The sequence below is a fragment of the Hemiscyllium ocellatum genome, chromosome 35 (genome assembly GCF_020745735.1).
Source record: "Hemiscyllium ocellatum isolate sHemOce1 chromosome 35, sHemOce1.pat.X.cur, whole genome shotgun sequence".
NCBI classification, from domain to species: domain Eukaryota; kingdom Metazoa; phylum Chordata; class Chondrichthyes; order Orectolobiformes; family Hemiscylliidae; genus Hemiscyllium; species Hemiscyllium ocellatum.
Genome location: NC_083435.1, coordinates 24,095,230 through 24,119,258, shown reverse-complemented (window position 1 = coordinate 24,119,258; position 24,029 = coordinate 24,095,230). Strand labels below are relative to the sequence as shown.

Below are 24,029 nucleotides of genomic sequence, written 5' to 3'. Positions count from 1 at the left end.
TTGTGATTGGACGGTTTGACAATCGGTGAACAATCACCCCCATATTTGGGAAACTCAAAGTTTGAGCTTTAACCTCTGTGTTGCTGGGCAGAGTTGCATCAGGCTGCCTTATTAGGTTATGATGCTGGTGTTCAGCACAGGGTGCTGTTGTCTAGAGCGCAAAACTTTTTCTTCTATTTTGTATGTTTTGTTCACACAAATCTTTGTTAGATTCACAGTTGATGATGCCATTCACATTCAGAGAACAGATTCAGTCGTTGATATCATTGGATTAAATGCCCATCCTCTTGGCTTCAGCTTGGGTCACTCAGCACATCGTCCTGGACCTTGGAATGTGCCAGTCTGCAACACTCAGTCAGGGGCTGGGAGATTTGTCATAACCAAAGCAGTCATTTTGTCACATACTAAAAGCCTGGAACCCATTTTGAATCTGATGTTAGTGTCTGTCTGTCATACGTTCCCTGGCTCAGTGAAGTGGTTGAACTTGCAGCTGCACAAATACCTCACAGTGAAGTCTTTCCCAGCTCTTCCTTTACAAGAACCTCTTGTATACAGACATTTACTTATCAGCTACTAACCAGCACTGTCCAGACACTATGTGACTGAGGCTAGTGACTGGGCAAAGTGCCTGAGCTCGCCTTATCCTGCAATTAACAGTTGATGCTGCTAGATTAGCAGAGCGCATGATGTGGAGGTGGAGGTCTTGGGCTGGGGTGAACAAAGTTAAAAATCACACCACACCAGGTTCTGGTCCAAGAGGTTTATTTGGATCACTAGCTTTCAGAGTGCTGCTCCATCATCAGGTTGCTGTGGAGAATAGGACCAAGACACATCATTTATCATGAAAGATTACAATGTCATGCAACTGAAAATGATATATTAAACAAACCTGGATTGTTGTTAAGTCTTTCATCATTTAGAATATTTTGATTCATTAATATCTAAATCCCAGAACTTCTTTTAAGTCACCTTTTCAAGATAACTTAAGGTTTCATAACAAATGGTGACAACTCAGCTCAGACAATGCATTAAAGGTGTGAGGTTAGAGTCTGTCTGTATCCCAACCTTTCCTGGAAAAGGGCTTATGCCCGAAATGTCGATTCTCCTGCTCCTCGGATGCTGCCTGACCTGCTGCACATTTCCAGCACCACACTCTCGACTCTGATCTCCAGCATCTGCACTCCTCACTTTCTCCCATATCCCAATTTTGAGTCAGACTGGTTCTATTTCCAAAGTGAAATTTACAAAATGTTACATATATTGACTGCCTGCAGATTATGCATTTTGTGAGCAAAATAAAATGTATCTGCAAATATAATTCTGCCAATACAAATTCACCCCATCGACTAATATGTGTGTGCACGTCTTTTAGAGAGAGAGAGAGCGAGGGTATGTGCATGTGAGTGGGTGAGTGTGAGTCAAAGTGAGAGAGTGCGTGTTTGCATGTGTGAAAGCTTGGTGAAAGTGTGTATGTGGATGTGATGGAGTATAAGCCTGTGAGAGGGTGTGAGTATGGGAGGTGTATGTTTGTGTGGATGAGAGAGAGCTTGTGTATGAGAGAGGATCTACATGACTGTGTGAGTGTGTAAGAGTGTTTGTGTATGTGTGAGAGAGTGTGTATTGTGTAGTGGGGTCACCTGTAGTCCAGGTTGAAGCCATTCCCATGGGGACCGAACTTGGGTTATCAGCCTCTGCTCGGCCACTCTGAGTTGTTGTATATCCCAAAGTCCTCCTTGGAGGATGGTCACTCGATGATCTGAGGCTAAATGTCCCCGACTGCTGAAGTGTTCCCCGACTGGGAGGGAACGCCCCTGCCTGGTGATTGCTGTGTGGTGTCATCTGTTGTTGTAGCGTCTGCTTGGTCTCCCCAATGTACCTTACCTCGGGGCATCCTTGCCTGCAGTGTATGAGGTAGACAACGCTGGCTGAGACAAAGATTGTGTTACAGCCAGACCTGCTGCGTACACGGTGGGTCGTGTCCCCACGTGTAATGGTGGTGTCCGTGTCCACACTCTGACATGTCCTGCAGGGTTGCCATGATCGGGCTGTACAGTGTTGTGGTCGGTGTTATCCTGCAGGCTGGGCAGTTTGCTGTGAATAATGGTCTGTTTAAGGTTTGACAGTTGTCTAAAGGTGAGAAGTGGAGGCGGAGGGAAGGTCTTGGCGAGAACGTGTTGCAAGCTGTGAAGAAGATGGTGTCGTTTATCACCAGCCTGAAAAAGAAGCCCTCAACCCCGCTCGGTGTTTCTTGCCCAATAGTCAATACTGTTGCCAGGTCAAAATGCGCCAGTGTGCATCGATGAGAGCGTCCCAACCAAACCCATCCCCTACGTACCCTCTAACCCTGCATTTCCCAGTGGGAATGCACCCTAACCTGCAGGTGTTGGGACTGTGGGAGGAAACCCACACAGACACGGGGAGAAGGTACAAGCTGCACACAGACAGTTGCCCGAGAGTGGAACCGAACCTGGATTCCTGGCGCTAGGAGGCTGCAGTGCTAACCACTGAGCCACTGTACCAGCCGTGTTTCCATCTCATTGATTCAGGTTAAGGAGCTGCCACAGCCAGGAAATGATGTCAAGCTCGGAGTTTATACTGTAGAGTGTTGGGGACAACAAATGGGCATCTTTAAATTTGGGAAGGAATTGGGCGTGCAGAAAGCATTCCTGTTTTTCGGACAACTCCAGAGGAAACCCTGACAATTACTGCATGGGAATGAGCATGGAAGTTTGGAGGATTTGTTTCCACGTCGTGTTGCAGGTAGGGAATTCCCCACAGAATGGAGCGTTTGAAGCAGTCTCCATCCATCCTTTTGACAGAAAGTTTGATGCATTCGTGACGGAAAAGGGGAAAAGAGCGTGGCTTGTTGGGGAGGCGATGGGATATTGGTACTAACCACAGCTCAGGAGATGTTCTGAGATGCAGGTTCGAATCCCATTGTGACAGATGCTGGAATTTGAATCCTAATAAAAATCAGGAATTAGATGTCCTTAAAGGTTAGATTTTGAAGTATTATTGGTAAAAGGGATTATAGTGGTCGTGCGAGTAAATGGGAACTGTTCAATCAGCCATGGCTACATTAAATGGTGGGCTAAATGGTCTGCTGTCCCAGTGTTCCTGGGGATGAGAGGAGGGAATCAAAACAGGAGCAGGTTTGTGAGATGTTCTGATAACAACGTAGGAAAATGTGAGAAACGTGAGAGTCAGAGTTGAAGAGTATGACCCTGGAAAAGTACAGCCGGTCAGGCAGCATCCGAGGGACAGGAGAGTCGACGTTTCAGGCATCAGCCCTTCATGAGGAAGGGCTTTTCGCTTGTTTTTGGGCTGGAACTTCAACCGGCCCTAATGTGCAGTGCAGGGGCTACTCCAGCAGAGGGAGGCAGTGGTCCATCTGCTGGTGTCTGTGGAGCTGACCGTTTTCCAGCATTAAGGAAGATATTCACCCCAGCTGCCTGCACAGTTACAATGGGCCCTCACAAGATAGCAACAGGAGTAGACCATTCAGCCTGTAGATGCTGCCCCACCGCTCATTTAGGTCATGGCTTTACATCATTTCTCTCAATGATGTGGATGTGAATTTAGGTGATATGGTTAGTAAGTTTGCAGATGATGCCAAAATTGATGGTACAGAGCAACTCTCTCTCTCTCCCTCCCCAGGTTTACAAGATTTGGGCTGGCAAGTGACAAGTGACATTCATGCCCCACAAATGCCAGGCTATGACCATCACCAATGCGAGACAATCTGACCATGCCCCTTCACTTTCAATGGTGTTACCCTCACTGAATCCCCCACTATCAACATCCTGGGGGTTATCATTGACCAGACACTCAACTGGACTTACCACACAAACACAGCGGCTACAAGAACAGGTCAGAGGCTAGGATTATTCTGGCGAGTAACGCATCTATTGAGTCCCCAAAGCCTGTCCACCACCTACAAAGTGCAAGTCAGGAGTGTGATGGAATTCTCCCCACTTGCCTGGATGGGTGCAGCTCCAAGAACATTCAAGAAGCTTGACACCATCCAGGACAAAGCAGCCCCCGCTTGGTCGGCACCACATCCACAAGCATCCACTCCCTCCACCACCGATGCTCAGTGTGTACTATCTACAAGATAGAACATAGAACATTACAGTGCAGTACAGGCCCTTCGGCCCGCGATGTTGTGCCGACCTATCATACCAATCTGAACCCCATTTAACCTACACCATTCCATGTACATCCATCTGCTTGTCCAATGATGACTTAAAAGTACTTGGCCCGACAAGTCCACACCGATCCTCCAAAGAGTAACCCAGACAGACCCATTTCCCTCTGACTAATGCACCTAACACTATGAGCAATTTAGAATGGCCAATTAGCCTGACCTGCACATCTTTGGACTGTGGGAGGAAACCAGAGCACCTGGAGGAAACCACGCAGACAAAGAGAGAATGTGCAAACTCCACACAGACAGTCGCCCACGGCTGGAATTGAACTTGGGTCCCTGGTGTTGTGAGGCAGCAGTGCTAACCACTGAGCCACCATGTTACCCTCATGGGTGTGGTAGGATGCTGTTCCGAGGATTGGTGTAGATCTGTTGAGGTGAATGGCCTGTTCCCACACTGTGGAGATCGCCGTTCCTTCACTGTCACTGGGTCAAAATCCTGGAATTCCCTCCCTAAGAGCATTGAGGGTCAACCCACAGCAGGTGGGCAGCAGTGATTCAAGAAGGCAGCCCACCACCATCTTCAGAAGGGGGCAACTAGGGATGGGCAGTGAATGCTGGGCCCAGACAGTGATGCCCATATCCCATGAGGGAATGAAGTAAAATTGAGACTAAGAGGTATCCAATTTAAAAGAGTAATGAGGAGGAAGAACTTCCATCAAAGTGTTGTGAATCCATTAGCCCAGAGTGTGGTGGATGCCAGGACATTGATTAAAGTTAAGGAGGAGATAGACAGATTTTTAATTAGCTATGGGTTAAAGGGATATGGAGGGTGAGAAGGAAAGTGGGGTTGAAGCTGGGATGAGGTTAGCTTTCGTCATATTAAATGGTGGAGCAGGCTCAAGGGGTTCAACTGAGAGAGAGAGACAGAGATAGAGAGAAAGAGAAAGAGAGAGAGAAAGAGAAAGAGAAAAAGAGAAAGAGAAAAACAGAAAGAGAGAATGAGAGTGGGGTGGCACGGTTGTTCAGTGGTTAACATCAATGCCTCACCGTGCTACTGACCCTAGTTCAATCCCATCCTCCGGCAACTGTCTGTGTTGAGTTTGCACATTCTCCCTGTGTCTGCGTGGGTTTCCTCTGGGTGCTCCGGTTTCCTCCCACAGTCCAAAGATGTGCAGGTTAGTTGGACTGGCCACAGTAAATTGTTCTGGGATGTGCAGGTTAGGGTGGAATGGCCCACATGCAGGCTAGGTACATTAGCCATGAGGAGGGCTGGGATAGGGTCAAGGATGGGTGTGGGTGGGATGCCCTTTGGGAAGGTTGGTGTGGATCTGTTGGGCTGAATGGCCTGTTTCCACACTTGTGTGGATTCTATCTCTTCCCTAAATGCACAAAGATTAATCCTGGTCTGCCCCATTCCCGGGGACGCTGTGAGTTGCGAGCAGAGATCTGTTTAAGCGACAGACCCAGGGATACAGAGGTGTTTAAAAAGGCAGGATGAATTCTCTATCATGTGACCTCTCAGTGTTGTACACATGAGCCTGTGTAACAGAGAAAAAGGACAAACCTGCCCATCTCCATGCTCTGACTCAGAACAGCAAGTGACCAGCCACCAGTCCAGGCCCCACACTCTGGGCAGTGACAGGCATTGGGTGATACAGTTGGAATGCATCAACTGAGCCCTTTACAAAGCAGACTGAGCGATAGGTCTGAGAACTGTCTGCCCCAGGCTGGGACTAGCCCATATATAAAACAAGTAGTGACTCTGTTTTGGTGTCCAACAAGAAACAATTTTCCTTTTCAGCTGTGATTCCTCAATTATTACAGAGAGCAAAATGGGCTGTCGCAGATTAACAATTCACTTCAGTATAGGAGTTGGAGGTCATGTTATAGTTGTACAGGGCATTGGATTGGTCGCTTTTGGAAGATTGCGTTCAGTTCTGGTCTCCCTGCTGTAGGAAGGCTGTTGTGAAACTTGAAAGGGATCAGAGGGATATGGGTCAAATGCTGACAAAAGGGAGTTGATTAATTTCGGATATCTGGTCAGCATGGAGGAGTTGGACTGAAGGGTCTGTTTCCATGCTGTACATCTCTGAGACTCGATAACCTTGTACAGATTACATCTTGTTATGAATCACTGGGGTAGCTGGTAGTCAAGCCTCATTGTTCCCAGTGTCATTAGGAACATTAACAAGAAGTATTCCCCAGTTTCCCCGACTTTCTGATAGAAATCACAGACCAGGTTTCTGCATTGAACAAGAATCGATGTTTATTATAAGAAATTAGTCTCTAACTTCAGGTAACCATAATGTGGAGGAGCTGGTGTTGGACTGGGGTGGGCCAATTTACAAACCACACAACACTTGGTTATAGTCCAATAGGTTTATTTGGAAACACGAGCTTACTTCCAAATAAGCCTTTTGGACTATAATCTGGTACCACCGGCATATAATTACTCACTTCGTATCCCCTTCAAACACACATCCACCCACAGACAAATGACAGGGGAAAACAGATTATGATCACAGGAAAGACTGGAAAGACAGTTCAATCGTGTTCATTCCCAAATTCTGTTGTCGAAATGATCTCAGACAGTCATAGAGATGTACAGCATGGAAACAGACCCTTCGGTTCAACTCGTCCATGCCGACCAGATATCGCAACCTAATCTAGTCCCACCTTCCAGCACCCGACCCATATCCCTCCAAATCCTTCCTATTCATATACCCATCCAAATGCCTCTTAAATGTTGTAATTGTACCAGTCTCCACCACTTCCTCTGGCAGCTCATTCCATACACGTACCACGCTCTGTGTGAAAACGTTGTCCCTTAGTCTCTTTTATATCTTTTCCCTCTCACCCTAAACCTATGCCCTCTAGTTCTGGACTCCCCGACCCCATGGAAAAGACTTTGTCTATTTATCCTATCCATGCCCATCTTGATTTTTTAAACATCTACAAGGTCACTCCTCAACCTCCGACGCTCCAGGGAAAACAGCCCCAAGCCCGTTTAACCTCTCCCTGCAGCTCAAAACCTCCAACCCTGGCAACATCCTTGGTAAATCTTTTCTGAACCCTTTCAAGTTTCACAACATCTTTCCGATAGGAAGGAGACCAGAATTGCATGCGATATTCAAACTGCGACCTAACCAATGTCCTGTATAGCCATAACATGACCTCCCAACTCCTGTACTCAACACACTGATCAATAAAGGAAAGCATACCAAACGCCTTCTTCACTATCCTATCTGCCTGTGACTTCACTTTCAAAGAGCTATGAACCTGCAGTCCAATGTCTCTTTGTTCAGCAACACTCCCTAGGACCTTACCATTAAGTGTATCAGTCCTTCTGCTGGCCAGCACGTTGCAGTGCTCCTTACTCTGAATACTTGCAGGGGCAGCAGATGGCTGGTATCACATAAAAAATGCCTCTGACTTATTAGTTACAAGCCACAGCTTACAACTATTGCTGCAGGAAAGATAAGACTACAAGACATGGAGCAGAAATTAGGCCATTCAGCCCATCAAGTCTGCCCACCATTCAGTCATGTTTGATAAGGTTCTCAACTCCATTGTCCCATTTTCATAACCCTTGATCCCCATGATACCCAAACTGCTTTTCATCAGGTCTACAGCGTGCTTTGACTGCAGTGAACAGAGAGACCACTCCTGAACTGAGGAAATACTGTACTCCCCTCTTTCTCTTTGAAATTTGTTCCCAGCTTCAGGCTTTCCAGGGACCTGAGAACCAATCACTCAGTCGTTGCCAGGTAGAACAGTCTCTGCGTGGGAGAAGGAAATACCATTTTGCCTACTGACCACTTCCTTACAGAAAACATGTTTGGCTCTAGCGAAAGAGGGCCTACCCACAATGCCACTGGTAATGCAAATTAGCTACACTCATGATCTAACAGTAAAAGAGCCAATACCTAAGCTCAGAACAGGGGACGGTCAGTACCTCACCAACACACACACACACACACACAAAACGGTTCGTTCAGCTTCCAAATTCCCATTGTTGAAACTATCCCAATGGTTACCAACTGAGAGCAATTCCATTCCCAGCAGTGTGTCTCTCCATCCCCGTACAGACAGAACTCGAACAGCTGGGAGTACATTCGACCCTTCATGCTCTTTGCTCATTCAATAAGAACCTGGCTGATCTGCTCCCACCTTCCCAAACCTTTCCCATTCCTATCCATTTAATTCAGATCGAATAGCCTGGTCTTGAATCTACTCAATGACTGAACATCCACAGACCGTCAGGGCAGGGAATTCCAAAGACACACCCCACTCTGAGTGAGAAAACATTGTCCTTCTCCCGTCCTAAATGGACACTCCTTTACTGTGAGACTGTCCATTGAACAGAAATAATATCCCAGCACATCCCCACTCCAGGGCCTGAAGAATTATCCTTTCTTTTATTTCAAAAATATACTTTATTCATAAATATTTTGATGATCCGTACAATTGGTCATGCCAGACATATATAAACATTCCATTTCTTGGTATACAGAGACATAGTAATCATTCATATATACAGGTCTGTACCATTACATGATTAGTTGGGGGGGTCTGTGGAGCCCCCTTACTGCGTCAGACCCCTGTGCTTAGGCAGGCAGATGTTACATGGTGGTCTATCCCACCGCGCCTTGGCGCCAGCTGCCTCAAGCTTCAGCACGTCCCTCAACACGTAGTCCTGGACCTTGGAATATGCCAGTCTGCAACATTCAGTTGTGGTCAACTTCTTCAGCTGGAAGATCAACAGGTTTCGGACCGCCCGAAGAGCGTCTTTCACTGAGTTGATGACCCTCCAGGCACAGTTGATGTTCGTCTCGGTGTGCGTCCCGGGGAACAGACCGTAGAGCACGGAGATCCGTGTCATGGCGCTGCTCGGGACGAACCTCGACAAACACCACCGCATTCCTCTCCAGACTTCCTCTGCATAGGCACATTCCAGAAGGAGTTGTTCTTCCTGATGTTGCTGTTTCTTGGTGCTAATATTCTCTCGGGAGTGTGTGTGGCCCCTCTGATTTGAAGGTGTTTTTAAAATTAGTTATGCAGGTCATTTCTGAGTACAGTTGCTTAGCAGTAGTTTAATGTCACAATGTAATTAGCATAATTTAGTCACTTGATGTTTCTGTCTCAGGATGAGGGTTAGAAAAGACAGAGTTGGATATTGTAATTTCCCTATCGATTGAGCTGAGCTGTCCCAAAAACAGTTTTCCTGAAACTCGGAACTATTGGTCCACCCAAAACATTGCCACATTGCCCTGTCAACACCTATTCAATCGTTAATCGAGGTGAATGGCTCGTGTACCTGCCTGGCTTGATCCAAGTGAGTGTTACAAGTGTCCTGGCTTAATATCTCAATTCCACTGTCTCATTAGCACCTATTCAATGCAATCAATCCAGATTTGTGTATCTGTCTGTCTAGCCTGATCCAATTCCCAGCTCACTGTTCGGTTGGCCAGTTTTCCCAGCATGCCATTCAGTCTCCCAAAATAGCTGTTACTTTATTTCAAGGGGACACCTCACTACCTACAAAAGAGGATGGAAAGATTTTGTAAAAGGTTCCAGAAATTCCCTCACCTGCCTCCTTCAGCGTTCTGGGAGAGCTCACATCAGGGCCGAGGGACTTGTCCACCTTAATGCTTTTTAAAATACTCAACATGTCTCGGTGTGCGTCCTGGGGAACAGACCGTCGAGCACGGAGTTGCTGCAGATGAACCTGACAGAGGTCTACAAAGTTATTAGAATTTGGGGCATAGAATGGGTAGTCACGGTGTTTCTCCCAGGGTGGAAATGTCAAGTGCCAGGGGGCATATACATTGTACTGAGTACACACTATATTGGGTTTTGGAATTGGAACGTTTTGTGGAGTACTATGCCCAGTTCTGGTCTCCCGATTACAGGAAAGATATTATTAAGCTGCAGAGTGTTCAACAGGATGTTTCCAGTAATGGAGGGTTTGAGTGATAAGGAAAGGCTGGGCAGGCTAGGACTTCTTTCACTGGAGCGTAGAAGGTTCGGAGGTGACCTTACAGAGGTTTATAAAATAATGAGGGGTTTAGATAAGTGTCTTTTCCCGAGGGTGGGGGATTTCAAGTCGAGGGGGCATATTTTTAAGGTGAGAGGAGAAAGATTTTACAAAAGACAATGAAGCCTTTTTTTTAACACAGAGAACAGTTCGGGTGTGGGAAGAACTGTCAGAGGAAGTGGTGGATGCGGTACCTTTACACTTTTTAAATGACATTTGGATAAGTTCATGAATACGAAATGTTTGGAGGGATATGGGCCAGGAGCAGGCAGGTGGGACTAGTTTAGTTTGGGATTATGGTCAGCATGGACTGGTTGGACTGAAGGGTCTGTTTCCATGTTGTATGACTGTGTGACTCATGTACATTCAGAATATACCCTCAGCTAATGGACTGCAGACCTTCCATTGCTCAGCTTCAAATATACAAATGAATACCATCGGATCATTTGAAAGTTTCCTCCATTTACATCAGCATTGCATTGCAGTTTGATCATTTTTAAGGAACATTAACTTCCATCTTCACACTGCTAGTAAAGGTACAGTGTTGAAACGTGTGGTGCTGGAAAAGCACAGCAGGTCAGGCAGCATCCGAGGAGCAGGAGAGTCAACGTTTTGGACATAAGTCCTTCATTAGGAATGGGTGTGATGGGGTGTGGTGGGGTGGGGAAGGGGGGAAAGGGGGCTGAGAGATACAGAGGAGGATGGCGGGTTAGGCCTGGTGGAGGGTGAGGGGGGGAGGTAGCTGGAAAGGCAATAGGTGGATGTAGGCTGGGGGAGATGGTGATACGTCAGAGGGGAGAGTGCAGCAGATAGATGGGAAGGAAAATGGACAGGTTAGGACAGTTCAAGAGGACAGTGCTGAGTAAAGGGTACAGTCTGGGTTTAAGAGTCTGAATGACAAATGTGACGATAGTTATTCACATTTTCCCTCATTTGCACAGCTCCCAAAGATTGGCTAACTGAGAAGTGGTACTTCATTGGGACATAAAAGCTTTGTTTCTAGATTAGAATTTGCAATTTGGCATAACTATCAGTCTGCAGTGCCCCTCCTGGACAATGGTGACTTGTTGTCAATGACAGAGACTTTCTGTCTGCCAACAACAATGTGATTGGCTCACAGACAGCTGAATGGCTGATGGGTGGGAATGATTGGGCAGAAGTTACCAGACCTTGGGTAAGGAAAGAGCCGTATAATAAAACCACGAGCTTGAGGAAAACCAGTTTAATAATCCTCATCAGTTGCTGGAAACTGTGCTCTTAAACAATAAAGCAGAGACTTTAAATTGTAGGGTGGCTTGATGGTTAGTGTTACTGTTTCACAGCACCAGGGACATGGGTTTCATTCCAGCCTCGGGCGACTGCCTGTGTAGAGATGCCACATTCTCCCTGTGTTTGTGTGGGTTTCCTTTGGGTGCTCTGGTCTCCTCTCACAGTCCAAAGATGCGCAGGTTAGGGAGAATTGTTGGTGAGGCAGCCATGCGTGAGGTATTGAAGGGTGGCTAATGTTGTGCCTTTATATAAGAAAAACTGTAAGGAGAATCCTGGGAACTATAGGTTCGATTCCAGCCTTGGGCATTCATCTGTGTGGAGTTTTCATGTTCTCCATGTATCTGCGTGGGTTTCCTCTGGGTGCTCCAGTTTCCTCCCACAGTCCAAATATGTGCAGGCTTGGTGGCATGACCATGCTAAAGTTTTCAGCTTGAATGTAATGTGGGGTATGTCAGGTTCCAAGTGATTGATTGTGGTCGGGGACTCTTTCGTTAGAAACACAGACAGACGTTTCTGCTGCCAGCAGTGAAAACCAGAATGGTGCATTGCCTCCCTGGTGCCAGGATCAAGGATGTCTCAAAGGATGCAGAATGATCTGAAAGGGGAGAGGTACCAGCAGGGATCATTGCACATATTGGAACTGGCTAGAACTGCTACAGCAAAGCACCAGGGTCCCAGGTTCTATTCCAGCCTCGGACAACTGTCTGTGTGAAGTTTGCACATTCTTCCCATGTCTACGTGGGTTTCCTCCGGGTGCTCCAGTTTCCTCCCACAGTCCAAAGATGTGCAGGTCAGGTGAATTGGCATGTGCTAAATTGCCCGTAGTGTGAGGTGCATTAGTCAGAGGGAAATGGGTTTGGGTGGGTTGCTCTTTGGAGGGTCAGTGTGGACTGGTTGGGCTGAAGGGCCTGTTTCCACACTGAAGGGAATCTCATCTAATCTAAAACTAATGACACAGGAAGGGAAAAGGATAAGATTCTGAAGGGAGAATACAGATGGTTAGGCAGGAATTTAAAAAGTATGTCCTTGAGGATAGTAATATTTGGTTTACTCCCAGCGCTATGAGCTAGTGAGGATAGGAATAGGAGGATAGAGCAGATGAATGATGGGCTGAGGAGCTGGTGCAGGGGTGAAGAGTTCACATTTTTGGATCATTGCAATCTCTTCTGGGTTGAGGTGAGCTGGACAAGAGGGACTGATTGCACCTAAATTGGAAGGGGATTAATATACTGACGGGGAGATTTGAGAGAGCTGCTCGGGAGGATTTAAACTAGTAAGGTGGTGGGGGGTGGGTGGGGGTGGGGGGGGCGGGCATGGTGAATGGAACCCAGGGAGATAGTGAGGAAAGAGATCAATCTGAAACTGGTACAGTTGAGAGAAGAAGCGAGTCAAACAGTCAGGGCAGGCAGGGATAAAGTAGAGAACAAGGTAGGACTGATAAACTAAACTGCATTCATTTCAATACAAGGGGCCTAACAGGGAAGGCAGATGGACTCAGGGCATGGTTAGGAACAAGGGACTGGGATATCATAGCAATTACAGAAACATGGCTCAGGGATGGGCAGGACTGGCAGCTTAATGTTCCAGGATACAAATGCTACAGGAAGGACAGAAAGGGAGGCAAGAGAGGAGGGGGGAGTGGTTTTTTTGTTAAGGGATCCCATGACTACTGGACTAAGGGAGGATATTCCTGGGAATACATCAAAGGAAGTTATTTGGGTGGAACTGAGGAATAAGAAAGGGATGATCACCTTATTGCATTATAGATCTCGTCATAGTCAGAGGGAAATTGAGAAGCAAATTTGTAAGGAGATCTCAGTTATCAATAAAAATAATAGAGTGGTTATAGTAGGAGATTTTAAATTTCCAAACATAGACTGGGACTGCCATAGTGTTAAGGGTTTAGATGGAGAGGAATTTTTAAAATAGCAATGGGAAAGGATAGACCACATCTAAAAGTTGAATTTCTAAATTGGAGGAAGGCCAATTTTGATGGCATTAGGCAAAAAACTTTCAAAAGCTGGTTGGGAACAGATGTTCGCAGGTAAAGGGACAGCTGGAAAATGGGAAGCCTTCAAAAATGAGGAAATGAAAGTCCAGAGAAAGTATACTGCATTCCTGTTTAGATGAATGGGAAGGCTGATAGCTGTATCTAATGCTGGATGATGAGAGAAATTGAGGTTTTAGTAAAGAAAAAAAAAGGAAACATATGCCAGGTATAGACAGCAGAGATCGAGTGAATCCTTGGAAGAATATAAAGGCAGTAGGAGTATACTTAAGAAATAAATCAGGAGGTCAAAAAGGGGACATGAGATAGTGTTAGCAAGTAAGGTTAAGGAGAATCCAAAGGGAGTTTATAACTACATTAATAACAAAGGGGTAACTAGGGAGAGAATAGGGCCCCTCAAAGATCAGTCTATGTATGGAGCCGCAGGAGATTGGGGAGATACTGAACAAGTAGTTTGCATGATGTTTATCATGAAGGAGGACATGGAAGACACAGAAAGTAAGGAAATAGATGTGGACATTTTTAAAACATTTTAGACCACATCTAAAAGTTGAATTTTTTAAAAATGTCCACATTACAGAGGAAGAGGTGTTGGATGTCTTGAAACACGTAAAAGTGAATAAATCCCCAGGACCTTATCAGGTGTACCCTAGAACTCTGTGGCAAGCTAAGCAAGTGATTGCTGGGCCTTTTGCTGAGATATCTGTATCATCGATAGCCATAGGTGAGGTGCTGGAAGACTGGAGGTTGGCAAACGTGGTGCCACTGTTTAAGAATGGTGGTAAGGAGAAGCCAGGGAACTATAGACCAGTGAGCCTGATGTTGGTGGTGGGCAAGTTGTTGGAGGGAATCCTGAGGGACAGGATTTACCTGAATTTGGAAAGGCAAGGACTGATTAAGGACAGTCAGCGTGGCTTTGTGCGTGGGAAATCATGTCCCATGACTTGATTGAGTTTTTTGAAGAAGTAACATTGATGAGGGATTGGTGAGGGCAGAGCGGTGGACGAGACACTGCCACACTGGGCTGAGGGAGCAGGCCGAGACACTGCCACACCGGGCTGAGGGAACAGGCCGAGACACTGCCACACCGGGCTGAGGGAGCAGGTTGAGACACTGCCACACCGGGCTGAGGGAGCAGGTTGAGACACTGCCACACCGGGCTGAGGGAGCAGGCCCAGACACTGCCACATCGGGCTGAGGGAGCAGGCCGAGACACTGCCACACCGGGCTGAGGGAGCAGGCCGAGACACTGCCACACCGGGCTGAGGGAGCAGGCTGAGACACTGCCACACCGGGCTGGGGGAGCAGGTTGAGAGAAGTAAAAGGTCAAGTTCCGTGCCGTCCTGATTGGAACGACAACACTGTCTCTGGGACGAAATCTGGGAAATCCTTTCCCAATCTGTACAGCTCAGGGACCGCACTGGATCAACCCCCTGCCTCCTAAATTAGGGGCAATTAGGGAAAGGCAATAAATGCTGGGCCCACCCAGGAATGCAGGAGTAAAGACCTTGCTTTAGTTGTTATGACAGGCACTGAAATCCTGAAAAGCCGATAACACAGCAAAGGGAGATCATCGCCCTTTACTCACGGGCCCACTGCGGTGGGAGTTAGACTCCGGCCGGGTGATGTCAGAGAGTGGGCCTTCACCCCGCAGATTTTCATAAACACCGAATTTTTCCCACCGTCGTTCAAACAGGGGCAGAGGTACGGGTAGAGTTTCTCTGTGAAGGTGTCAGTGAAAGTGTGGAGGTGGGACATACTGGCTGCATTGTAAAACGACACTTGCCCACCCCCCTCGTAATCCAGGTACACCCCGACCTTCCTCGGCCTCGGAACGACGCTCAGGCTGGTCGGGGGTGAGGTGAAGGCAGTGTACTCGCTCCCACCTCGGAGGCTCAGTCTCCAGTAGCCGTCCTCGGGGGTCCGTCTGATTCTCCCCTTCCTCTTGCAGGACCTCTTCGCCACTGCCAGGTCCCACTCGGTCTTGTCCCCCACCTCCACCTCCCAGTAGTGCCTCCCCGATGTGAATCCCTCCGACCCCAGCACACAGGCGCACCGGTCGAACCTCTGGGGCAGGTCCAGGAGCTCCTGCCTTCGGTCTCCCATCCTCACGGCGGACTGGTCCTCACTCAGGACCAGCCAGGGGGTGGGGGTTTTCGGATTCAGGGTCAGAGCGGCCGGCACTGAGCGAGGGAGGGGCAGGGGGAAGGAAAACACAAAGAAAAGGCAGCGGGTGAATGAGTTAAATCGAACCTGGGTCCCTGGTGCTGTGAGGCAGCAACGCTAACCACTGAGTCACCGTGCCACCCCCATTAGTCTGTTATCAGCAGGGAATGTGCTAGGGTCCACGGGAAAAGTTATAATGGGAGAGTACTCAGAAAACAGTGATAACATTGGGCAGAGTCAGCAGGGATTTCCAAAAGGGAAATCATGCTCGTCAAAGCAATTGGATGTGACTCGTGAAGTTGCTCAGGGGGAGCCACTGGATGTGGTTTACTTGGACTTTCAGGAGGCCTTTACTAAGGTCCCGGGTAAGAGATTAACGTGTAAAATGAAAGTGCATGGAATTGTGAGGGTGGGGGTGGGCAGGGTATTGACATGGACGGAGGTGACTGACAAGCAGAAAACAATGAATAGAATAATATGGAACATTACAGCGCCGTATAGGCCCTTCGGCCCTCGATGTTGCACTGACTGTCCCAATCTGAAGCCCATCTAACCTACACTATTCCATTCTTGTCCATATGTTTATCCAATGGCCTTAAAGTTGGCATGTCTACGACTTTTGCAGGCAGTACGTTCCACACCCTTACTACTCTCTCTGAGTAAAGAAACTACCTCTGACATCTGCCTATATCTACCACTCCTCAAATTAAAGCTATGTCCTCTTGTACTAGCCATCACTATCCGAGGAATTAGGCTCTCATTGTCCACCCTATCTAACCCTGTGATTATCTTATACGTCTCAATTAAGTCACCTCTCAACCTGCTTCTCTCTTACAAAAACAGCTTCAAGTCCCTCAGCCTTTCCTCATCAGACCTTCCCTCCATACCAGGCAACATCCTAGTAAATCTCCTCTGAACCCTTTCCACTGTTTCCACATCCTTCTGATAATGTGGTGACCAGAACTGTATGCCATTCACCAAGTGAGGCCGCATCAGAATTTTGTACAGCTGCAGCATGACCTCAATCCCTCCACCAATAAAAGCTAACACACCGTATGCCTTCTTAACAAACCGATCAATCCTGGTGGCAACTTTCAGGGATCTAAGCATATGGACACCGAGATCTCTCTGCTCATCTACACAACCAAGAATCCTACTGTTAACCCAGTACTCTGCATTCCTGTTACTCTTTCCAAAGTGAATCACCTCACATTTTTCTGTATTAAGCTCCATTTGCCACCTCTCAGCCCAGCTCTGCAGCTTATCTATAACCTGTGACCTCCTTTGGCACTATCCACAACTCTACTGACCTTAGCATCATCTGCAAATTTACTAACCCATCCTTCTACATCCTCATCCAGGTCGTTTATAAAAATGACAAACAGCAGTGGACCCAAAACAGAGCCGCGTGGTGTACCACAAGTAACAGAACTCGAGGATGAACATTTCCCATCAACCACCAACCTCTGTCTTCTTTCAGCTAGCTAATTTCTAATCCGAACTGCTAAACCACCCACAATCCCATGCCTCCGTATTTTGTCCAATAGCCTACCTTGGGGAACCTTATTAAACACCTTACTGAAACCCATATACACCACATCGACCACTTACCCTCATCCACCTGTTTGGTCACCTTCTCAAAGAACTCAATAAGGTTTGTGGGACACAACCTACCCTTCACAAAACCTTGTTGAAAATACCTTGAATCAACTTATTTCTTCATTATAAATCCTGTCTCTTATAACCTAGTCCAACACTTTACCCTCAACCCAAGTAAGGCCCACTGCTCTATAATTCCCAGGGTTGGGTCAGGATATACAGGTCACTTTCTGAATGGCAGCCCCGTCCAGCATCCCCTGTAATTTTCTCACTGTGCGAGCTTCCAACTCTGATACATGGCAGTGACTTCAGGAACTGTGTCCAGTTCTGGTCACCACATTACCAAAAGGACGTGGATGCTTTGTAGAGGGTGCAGAGAAGGTTTATGAGGATGTTGCCTGGTATGGAAAGTGCTAGCTATGAAGAGAGATTGAGTAGGTTAGGTTTCCTTTTGATTAGAAAAATGGAGATTGAGGGGGGACCTGATTGAATTTTACAAAATCATGAAAGGTATAGACAGGGTAGATAGAAATAAGCTTTTTCCCAGGGTGAAGGATTCATTAACGAGAGGTCACGCTTTCAAGGTGAGAGGTGAAACGTTTAACGGGGATACATGCAGCAAGTACTTCACACAGAGGGTGGTGGGTGTCTGGAACGTGTTGCCAGCAGAGGGGGTAGAGGCAGGCACGGTAGATTCATTTAAAATGCATCTGGACAGATGCATGGGAAGTTGGGGAGCAGAGGGATACAGCTGATTAGGAACTGGGCGACAGGTTTAGACAGTAGATTTGGATCGGCTCAGGCTTGGAGGGCTGAAGGGCCTGTTCTTTGTTCTAACCGGGAATCAACACCAGTTGAGCGAGTAGGAAAATATTTGGCAGATGGAGAATAATGTGGATCAATGTGAGGTGAACCTTCCAACAGTGGCTATTGGCAAGAATGGGAGAGGTGCTCAAATTGTGCTTAGTTCCACCCCCCCACCCCCACCTCATATTTTCTTTTCCATTTTCCTCCCCCACATTCTTTGAAATCACTGCTCTACTAACTGGGACCGAGAACACAGACATCTCTTTACCTGGGCTGATAGTGTCCAGCATTTCTCTCCAGGCAATATACTGCAAGGGACCTCTGAATATCCCCAGAGGAAGGGCCATATCCACCAGTTCCATCGCATTGTGACTATTCCTGCAAGTTCAATGTTCAAAGATTGAAAAACATATTTCCTTTCTTTCTGCACTAAAAGATTAAGCTGTGTTTGTTAACAATTTGTTTTTGTAAATAAAGGAAAGTCATACTTGGCATTCCAGGAATCTTTCTCCTGAAACAAAACAGAAACACAAGTCAACTTTTGTCAGACAGATCAAAAACTGAATACGATGAAGCGGGACAAGGTCAAAATTCACATGACACCAGGTTATAGTTGGACAAGTTTATTTGAAAACACTAGCTTTAGGAGCACTGCTCCTGCATCAGGTGTGAGTGAGAGAGATTAAATTAGATTACTTACAGTGTGGAAACAGGCCCTTCGGCCCAACAAGTCCACACCGACCCGCCGAAGCGCAACCCACCCATACCCCTACATTTACCCCTTACCTAACACTACGGGCAATTTAGCATGGCCAATTCACCTGACCCGCACATCTTTGGACTGTGGGAGGAAACCAGAGCACCTGGAGGAAACCCACGCAGACATTGGAAGAACGTACAAACTCCACACAGTCAGTCGCCTGAGTCGGGAATTGAACCTGGGTCTCAGGCGCTGTGATGCAGCAGTGCTAACCACTGTGCCACCGTGCCGCCCACAGGAAGACCGTAGACGCAGAATTTATAGGGAAAAGGTCAAAGGGTCATACAACACATGTGAATGGATTGAACACACAACCTCGGAATAAAGGTCAGGCCATTTCGGACTGAGACGCAGGGGGATTTCATTGAACCTGAGAGAGTGGTGATCCTGGTCAATTCTCTGCCCCAGAGGAGTACAGAGTCTCATTGAGTCATAGTCACAGATTCATAAAGCACAGAAACAGATGCTGCAGTCCAACCCAGTCCAGGCTGGCCCTCATCCCAAACTAAACCAGTCCCACCTCCCTGGAGAAAGTGAGGACTGCAGATACTGGAGATCAAAGTCGAAGAGTGTGGTGCTGGAAAAGCACGGCCGGTCAGGCAGCATTCCAGATGAAGAGCTTTGGTTCGAAACGTTGACTGTCCTGCTCCTCGGATGCTGCCTTTTCCAGCACCACACTCTTTAACACTAGTCCAACCTACCTGCTCATCCCCAAATCCCTCCAAACCTGTCCTATTCACGTACAATGTCTTTTAAACATTGTAATTGTGCCACATCCCCCACTTCCTCAGGAAGGTCACGTCACACACAAACCACCTTCTGGGGAAAACATTTGCCCTCGTTTCCTTTAAAATCTCTCTCCTCTCACTTTAAACATGTGGCCCCCTCGTCTTGAAATCCCTCACCCCAGGTGCCATTCACCTGATCTTTGCTCCTCATGATTTTATGAACCTCTATAAGGTCACCCCTCAACCACCAATGCTCCAATGCTCCGGCCTCTCCTTATAACTCAAACCCCCCATCCCCAGCACCATCCTGGGAAACCCCTTGAGGTTTCCAGTATCCGACGTTAACCCGTCACGATTTTATAAACCTCTCTAAGGTCACGCTCCAGTGAGGAGGGTCCCACCCTATCCAGCCTTTCGGGACAACGCAGACCTTCCATTCCCAGAAACATCCTGGTAAATCCCTGGAGATTTCCAGATATCAGGGGACACAGGAGATATTGCAGGAAAATGGTCTTGGAATAAAAGATGGGCCATGATCTGGTTGCACTGCTTTCAAGCACGTTTGATGGGCTGAATGGCCCCCGCCTGGTCCTCATTCTCAGTCACCCCTACACTTATAATGATAGGGATACAGAACACTGAACGCCCCCTCCCCAGTGGGTACGTAGGGGACAGCGTTTACTCCCCCCTCCAGGTGATTCTTGGCAATACCAAGATGCTGATTACCAAAGACTGCTACGTTTCTCTCCTCACCTTGAGGATGGCCAATACGTCCGGCCGATGGAGCCGCGACTGAAACTCGGTCAGAACCCGCTCAGCAGAGTCCAGGGCATCCTGAATCTCCCTCAGGTTCCCTCACATAGCCTCCAGGATCATCCCTTCCCGTGCACGGAGATCTCCGTCCAGGAACCGTTCCATCTCGCTCAGAGCCCGGTGCATCTTGGCGAATTCATACTTGATGTGGACTTGCAGATTGCGTGACTGCTCCTGAGCCCATTGGAACACAGGGACACGATCAAAATGTTTCAAAACGGGGAGTTGGGGGGAGTGGGGGGAGGAGGGGAGAGGGAAAGAAACTGGGGTTTGGAGAAGTGAACAAACGGGCGTCTCACCTTGACTTGGGAGATCTTCTGCTTAGCCTTGAGCAGCTGTGCCTTCCTTTTGGCGGCCAAATCCAAGGACGATTTCAGCTGATCCTGTAAACGAGAGCAGAAATTCCTGAACGGAGGCCTTCAGACCTTCCCAGAAAAGTGGATTGGGCAGGATGAAGTGCTGTGGAAGCCACCCACCCCCAATCTCTCTGCACAACGGGACGGACGTGGTCCCATTCAGCCCCATTGCATGTCTGCTGCCATCTTCCTGGATTCAATTCCCTCTTGGGTGTACACCCCCACCCTCAACCCCACCCCCACCCCCACTCCCGCCCTATTGGACCTGCCTCTGTCATGCATCCGGACAGAGCATCCCAAACCCCAAAATCCCGCAGGACGGAGAAAGCCTTTCCCTTCCTCTCTCCTTGGCTTCTCCGACCAGTCCTGTCTCTCATATCTGTACACGCCCTGATTCTCAATCCTCTAACCAACCGGAACATATTTCTCCCTCTCCACTCTGCCCAGACCCAACATGATTTTCAACACTTCCCCAACAGTCATTCACCAAGGCTACAAAGATTGGAGGGTTCGAGGAGAGGCTAGGGCTATTTCTCTGGAGCCTAGAAGGCTGAAGGATGACATTAGAGAGGTTTGGAAAATCATGACACGCAAGTCCAAAACTAGTGGACATAGGTTTCAAGGTGAGAGGGGAGAGATTTGAAGGGGATCTGAGGGACAAATCTTTCATACAGAGGCTGGGCGTACATGGAACGAGCTGCCAGAGGAAGTAATGGAACATTTAAGACATTCAGACAGATACATGGATAGGAAGGGTTTAGAGGGATATGGGCCAAATGCAGGCCAGTGGGACTAGCTCAATTTAAGACATCGGGTTGGCATGGACGGATTGGGCTGAAGGGCCTGTTTCCTTGCTGTGTGACTCTTATCAAATCTAACCTTGGCTTTCTCTTCTCCAAGAGAAGACTGTCACCAGTCTATGTGACTGAAGGTCCTCAGCCCGAGGTCAGTCCTCATCAATCTACACTGAGAGTTCTCGCTCTCTCTAATTCGTACACATGTACGAGCTTACGGTGAAAGGTGGAGGATGAGACTGCGGTGGGATTTTTCTCCTGAAGGTACAGAGGACACCAGTTAGACCAAAGCTGGAATACCGTGAAGACGCCAGTGCAGGCAGCCCAGAAAAGGTTTGTTTGGCCGGTCCTGGATCTGGAGGGACTTTGTTCTGAGGTTCAGTAAGAGGTTTGAAGATTCGGAGGTGACTTTATGAAAATGTACATGATCCTTCGGAGATTTGACAGGGGAGCTGTGGAAATGTTGTTTCCACATGTGGGAAAGTCTGGGACCAAAGCACATCATCCAAGAATAAGGGGGTGTCTATTTAAGAATTTCATCTCTTTTAGAGGGGGAGTGAATCTGTGTAATTCTCTGTCACTGAGAGCTATAGAGGTTGTGCTGTCAAGTACATCCAAGGCTGACCAGACAGATTTTTAATTAGTGAGGGAATCAAAGGTTATGGGGAAAAGATAGGAAACTGGAGTCAGGGATTACCAGATCAGCCATGATCACATTGATGAGAGGAGCTGACTCGATGGGCTGAATGGCCTATTTCTGATCCTCACCCATCATCAGGGCTCTTGTCCAAAATGTTGACTCTCCTGCTCCTCAGATGCTGCCTGACCTGCTGTGCTTTTCCAACACCATCCATTTCAATTCTGATCTCCAGCATCTGCAGTCCTCACTTTCTCCTACTTCAGCTCCTCCCTGTTAGTGTCAGACCTCTACAGAGGCTGGAAAATAGTCACCAGGTCCCCCTTTGTTTCCACATGAACAGTTCTTGACTGTAGTTCTGCCTCGTTCAGAGTCAGGTTTTGAGTGTCAACGCTTTTTAAATATTCATTCACGGGATGTGGGCATCGCTGGGCCAGGCCAGCATTTATTACCCCTCCCTAATTGCCCAGAGGGCAGTTAAGTCTCAAACCCCTTTGCTGTGGGTCTGGAGTGACACGGAGGCCAGACCAGGTAATGAAGGCTGTTTCCTTTAGTGAACCAGATGGGTTTTCCTCAATAATCCCCAATGGATTCCTGGTCAGCGTTAGATCCTTAAATCCAGATTTTATTTTAGATTGAATTTAAATTCCACCATCTGTGCAGAGGCGGGATTTGAACCTGGGTCCCCAGAACATGACCTAGGTGCTCCCCTTACACCCCCACCCCAAGTCCTGAAGAAGGGTTACACCCGAAACATTGACGTCTCCCCCTCCTAATGCTGCCTGCCTTGCTGTGTTCTCCCAGCCTCCTGCTTGACACAACACCACTCAGTCCATCACCTCCTCATGTGGTATCCCTGAGGGTCAGCTCCTGGTGTCAGCCCCCACCCGGGGGGGGGGATCTCAGACTCTGGTGGCTGACCTGGTACCAATCCTCTCCCCTCAGGATCTCAGCGTTGTGCCTAAAACTGGAGCTTCCCAGAATTGAGGGACAGAGTCCTACTCCGGTTGAAGGCGTGGTCAGCTCCCTCTGTTTGCCCTTGTTCACCTTGTAAAGGCCCACAGCCTCATTGAGGGGGATGAAGGTGTGATATCTGTGCTCCCGGCTGTCCCGGCAGATGCTGCAGATGAGCTCCTGGTCGGTTTCACACAGCAGCTTCACTTCTTCCTGGTGTAACTCACAGTGGAGCTGCGGGCTCTCCATCCTCCAGTTCCTGCTCAGCTGCCTCGCCCTCCCGGCCAGTTTGGCGAGAGCCCGGTTAGACCTGAGGGTTAGCCCCGGGAACACCTCCAGACACTCGGGGCAGAAGTTGGGCTCCTGGCCTTGCCAGCAGCCTGTGATACAGGAGCGGCAGTAACTGTGGCCACACTCCAGGGTCACTGGATCCACTAACAGCCCGAGGCACACCGTACAAACCAACTCCTGTCTCCAGCTCTCAGCCCGCTGTCCGGAATCCATCCCGCCACCAAATCCCAGCGTTTGGCGGGGTCCCGCTCTGAGATTCACTTCCTTGTGTGCTTCCAGAGAGCAGTGCAGGCACGGTCACAGGGAGGGAAGGGACGGAAGAGGTGTGTTTGAACCCACAGCCAGCCTGAGAGTGTAAGTTGAACCACTCACTGAGACTAGAGCCAACCCACTGACAATGCACTAACACAGCAACCTACTATGTCACTGAGGGAGAACGGTTCAGAATACCGTGCATACAGCACCGAGACACCAGACAGTTCAGAATACCGTGCATACAGCACCGAGACACCAGACAGTTCAGAATACACACAGCACTGAGACACCAGACAGTTCAGAATACACACAGCACCGAGACACCAGACAGTTCAGAATACACACAGCACCGAGACACCAGACAGTTCAGAATACACACAGCACCGAGACACCAGACAGTTCAGA

General features: G+C 48.0%; 1 protein-coding gene across 1 annotated transcript; it reads right to left on the bottom strand.

Moving 5' to 3' along the window:
- Nucleotides 1–15,048: 15,048 nt before the first annotated feature.
- LOC132832570 (nuclear factor 7, ovary-like) lies at nucleotides 15,049–23,582 on the bottom strand. Its single transcript, XM_060850662.1, has 5 exons — nucleotides 23,046–23,582; nucleotides 20,637–20,720; nucleotides 20,384–20,511; nucleotides 18,305–18,414; nucleotides 15,049–15,647 (listed from the first exon to the last, which is right to left on the bottom strand). Exons 1-5 carry the CDS (start codon nucleotides 23,580–23,582, stop codon nucleotides 15,049–15,051), a joined length of 1,458 nt encoding a protein of 485 aa, XP_060706645.1.
- Nucleotides 23,583–24,029: the final 447 nt, after the last annotated feature.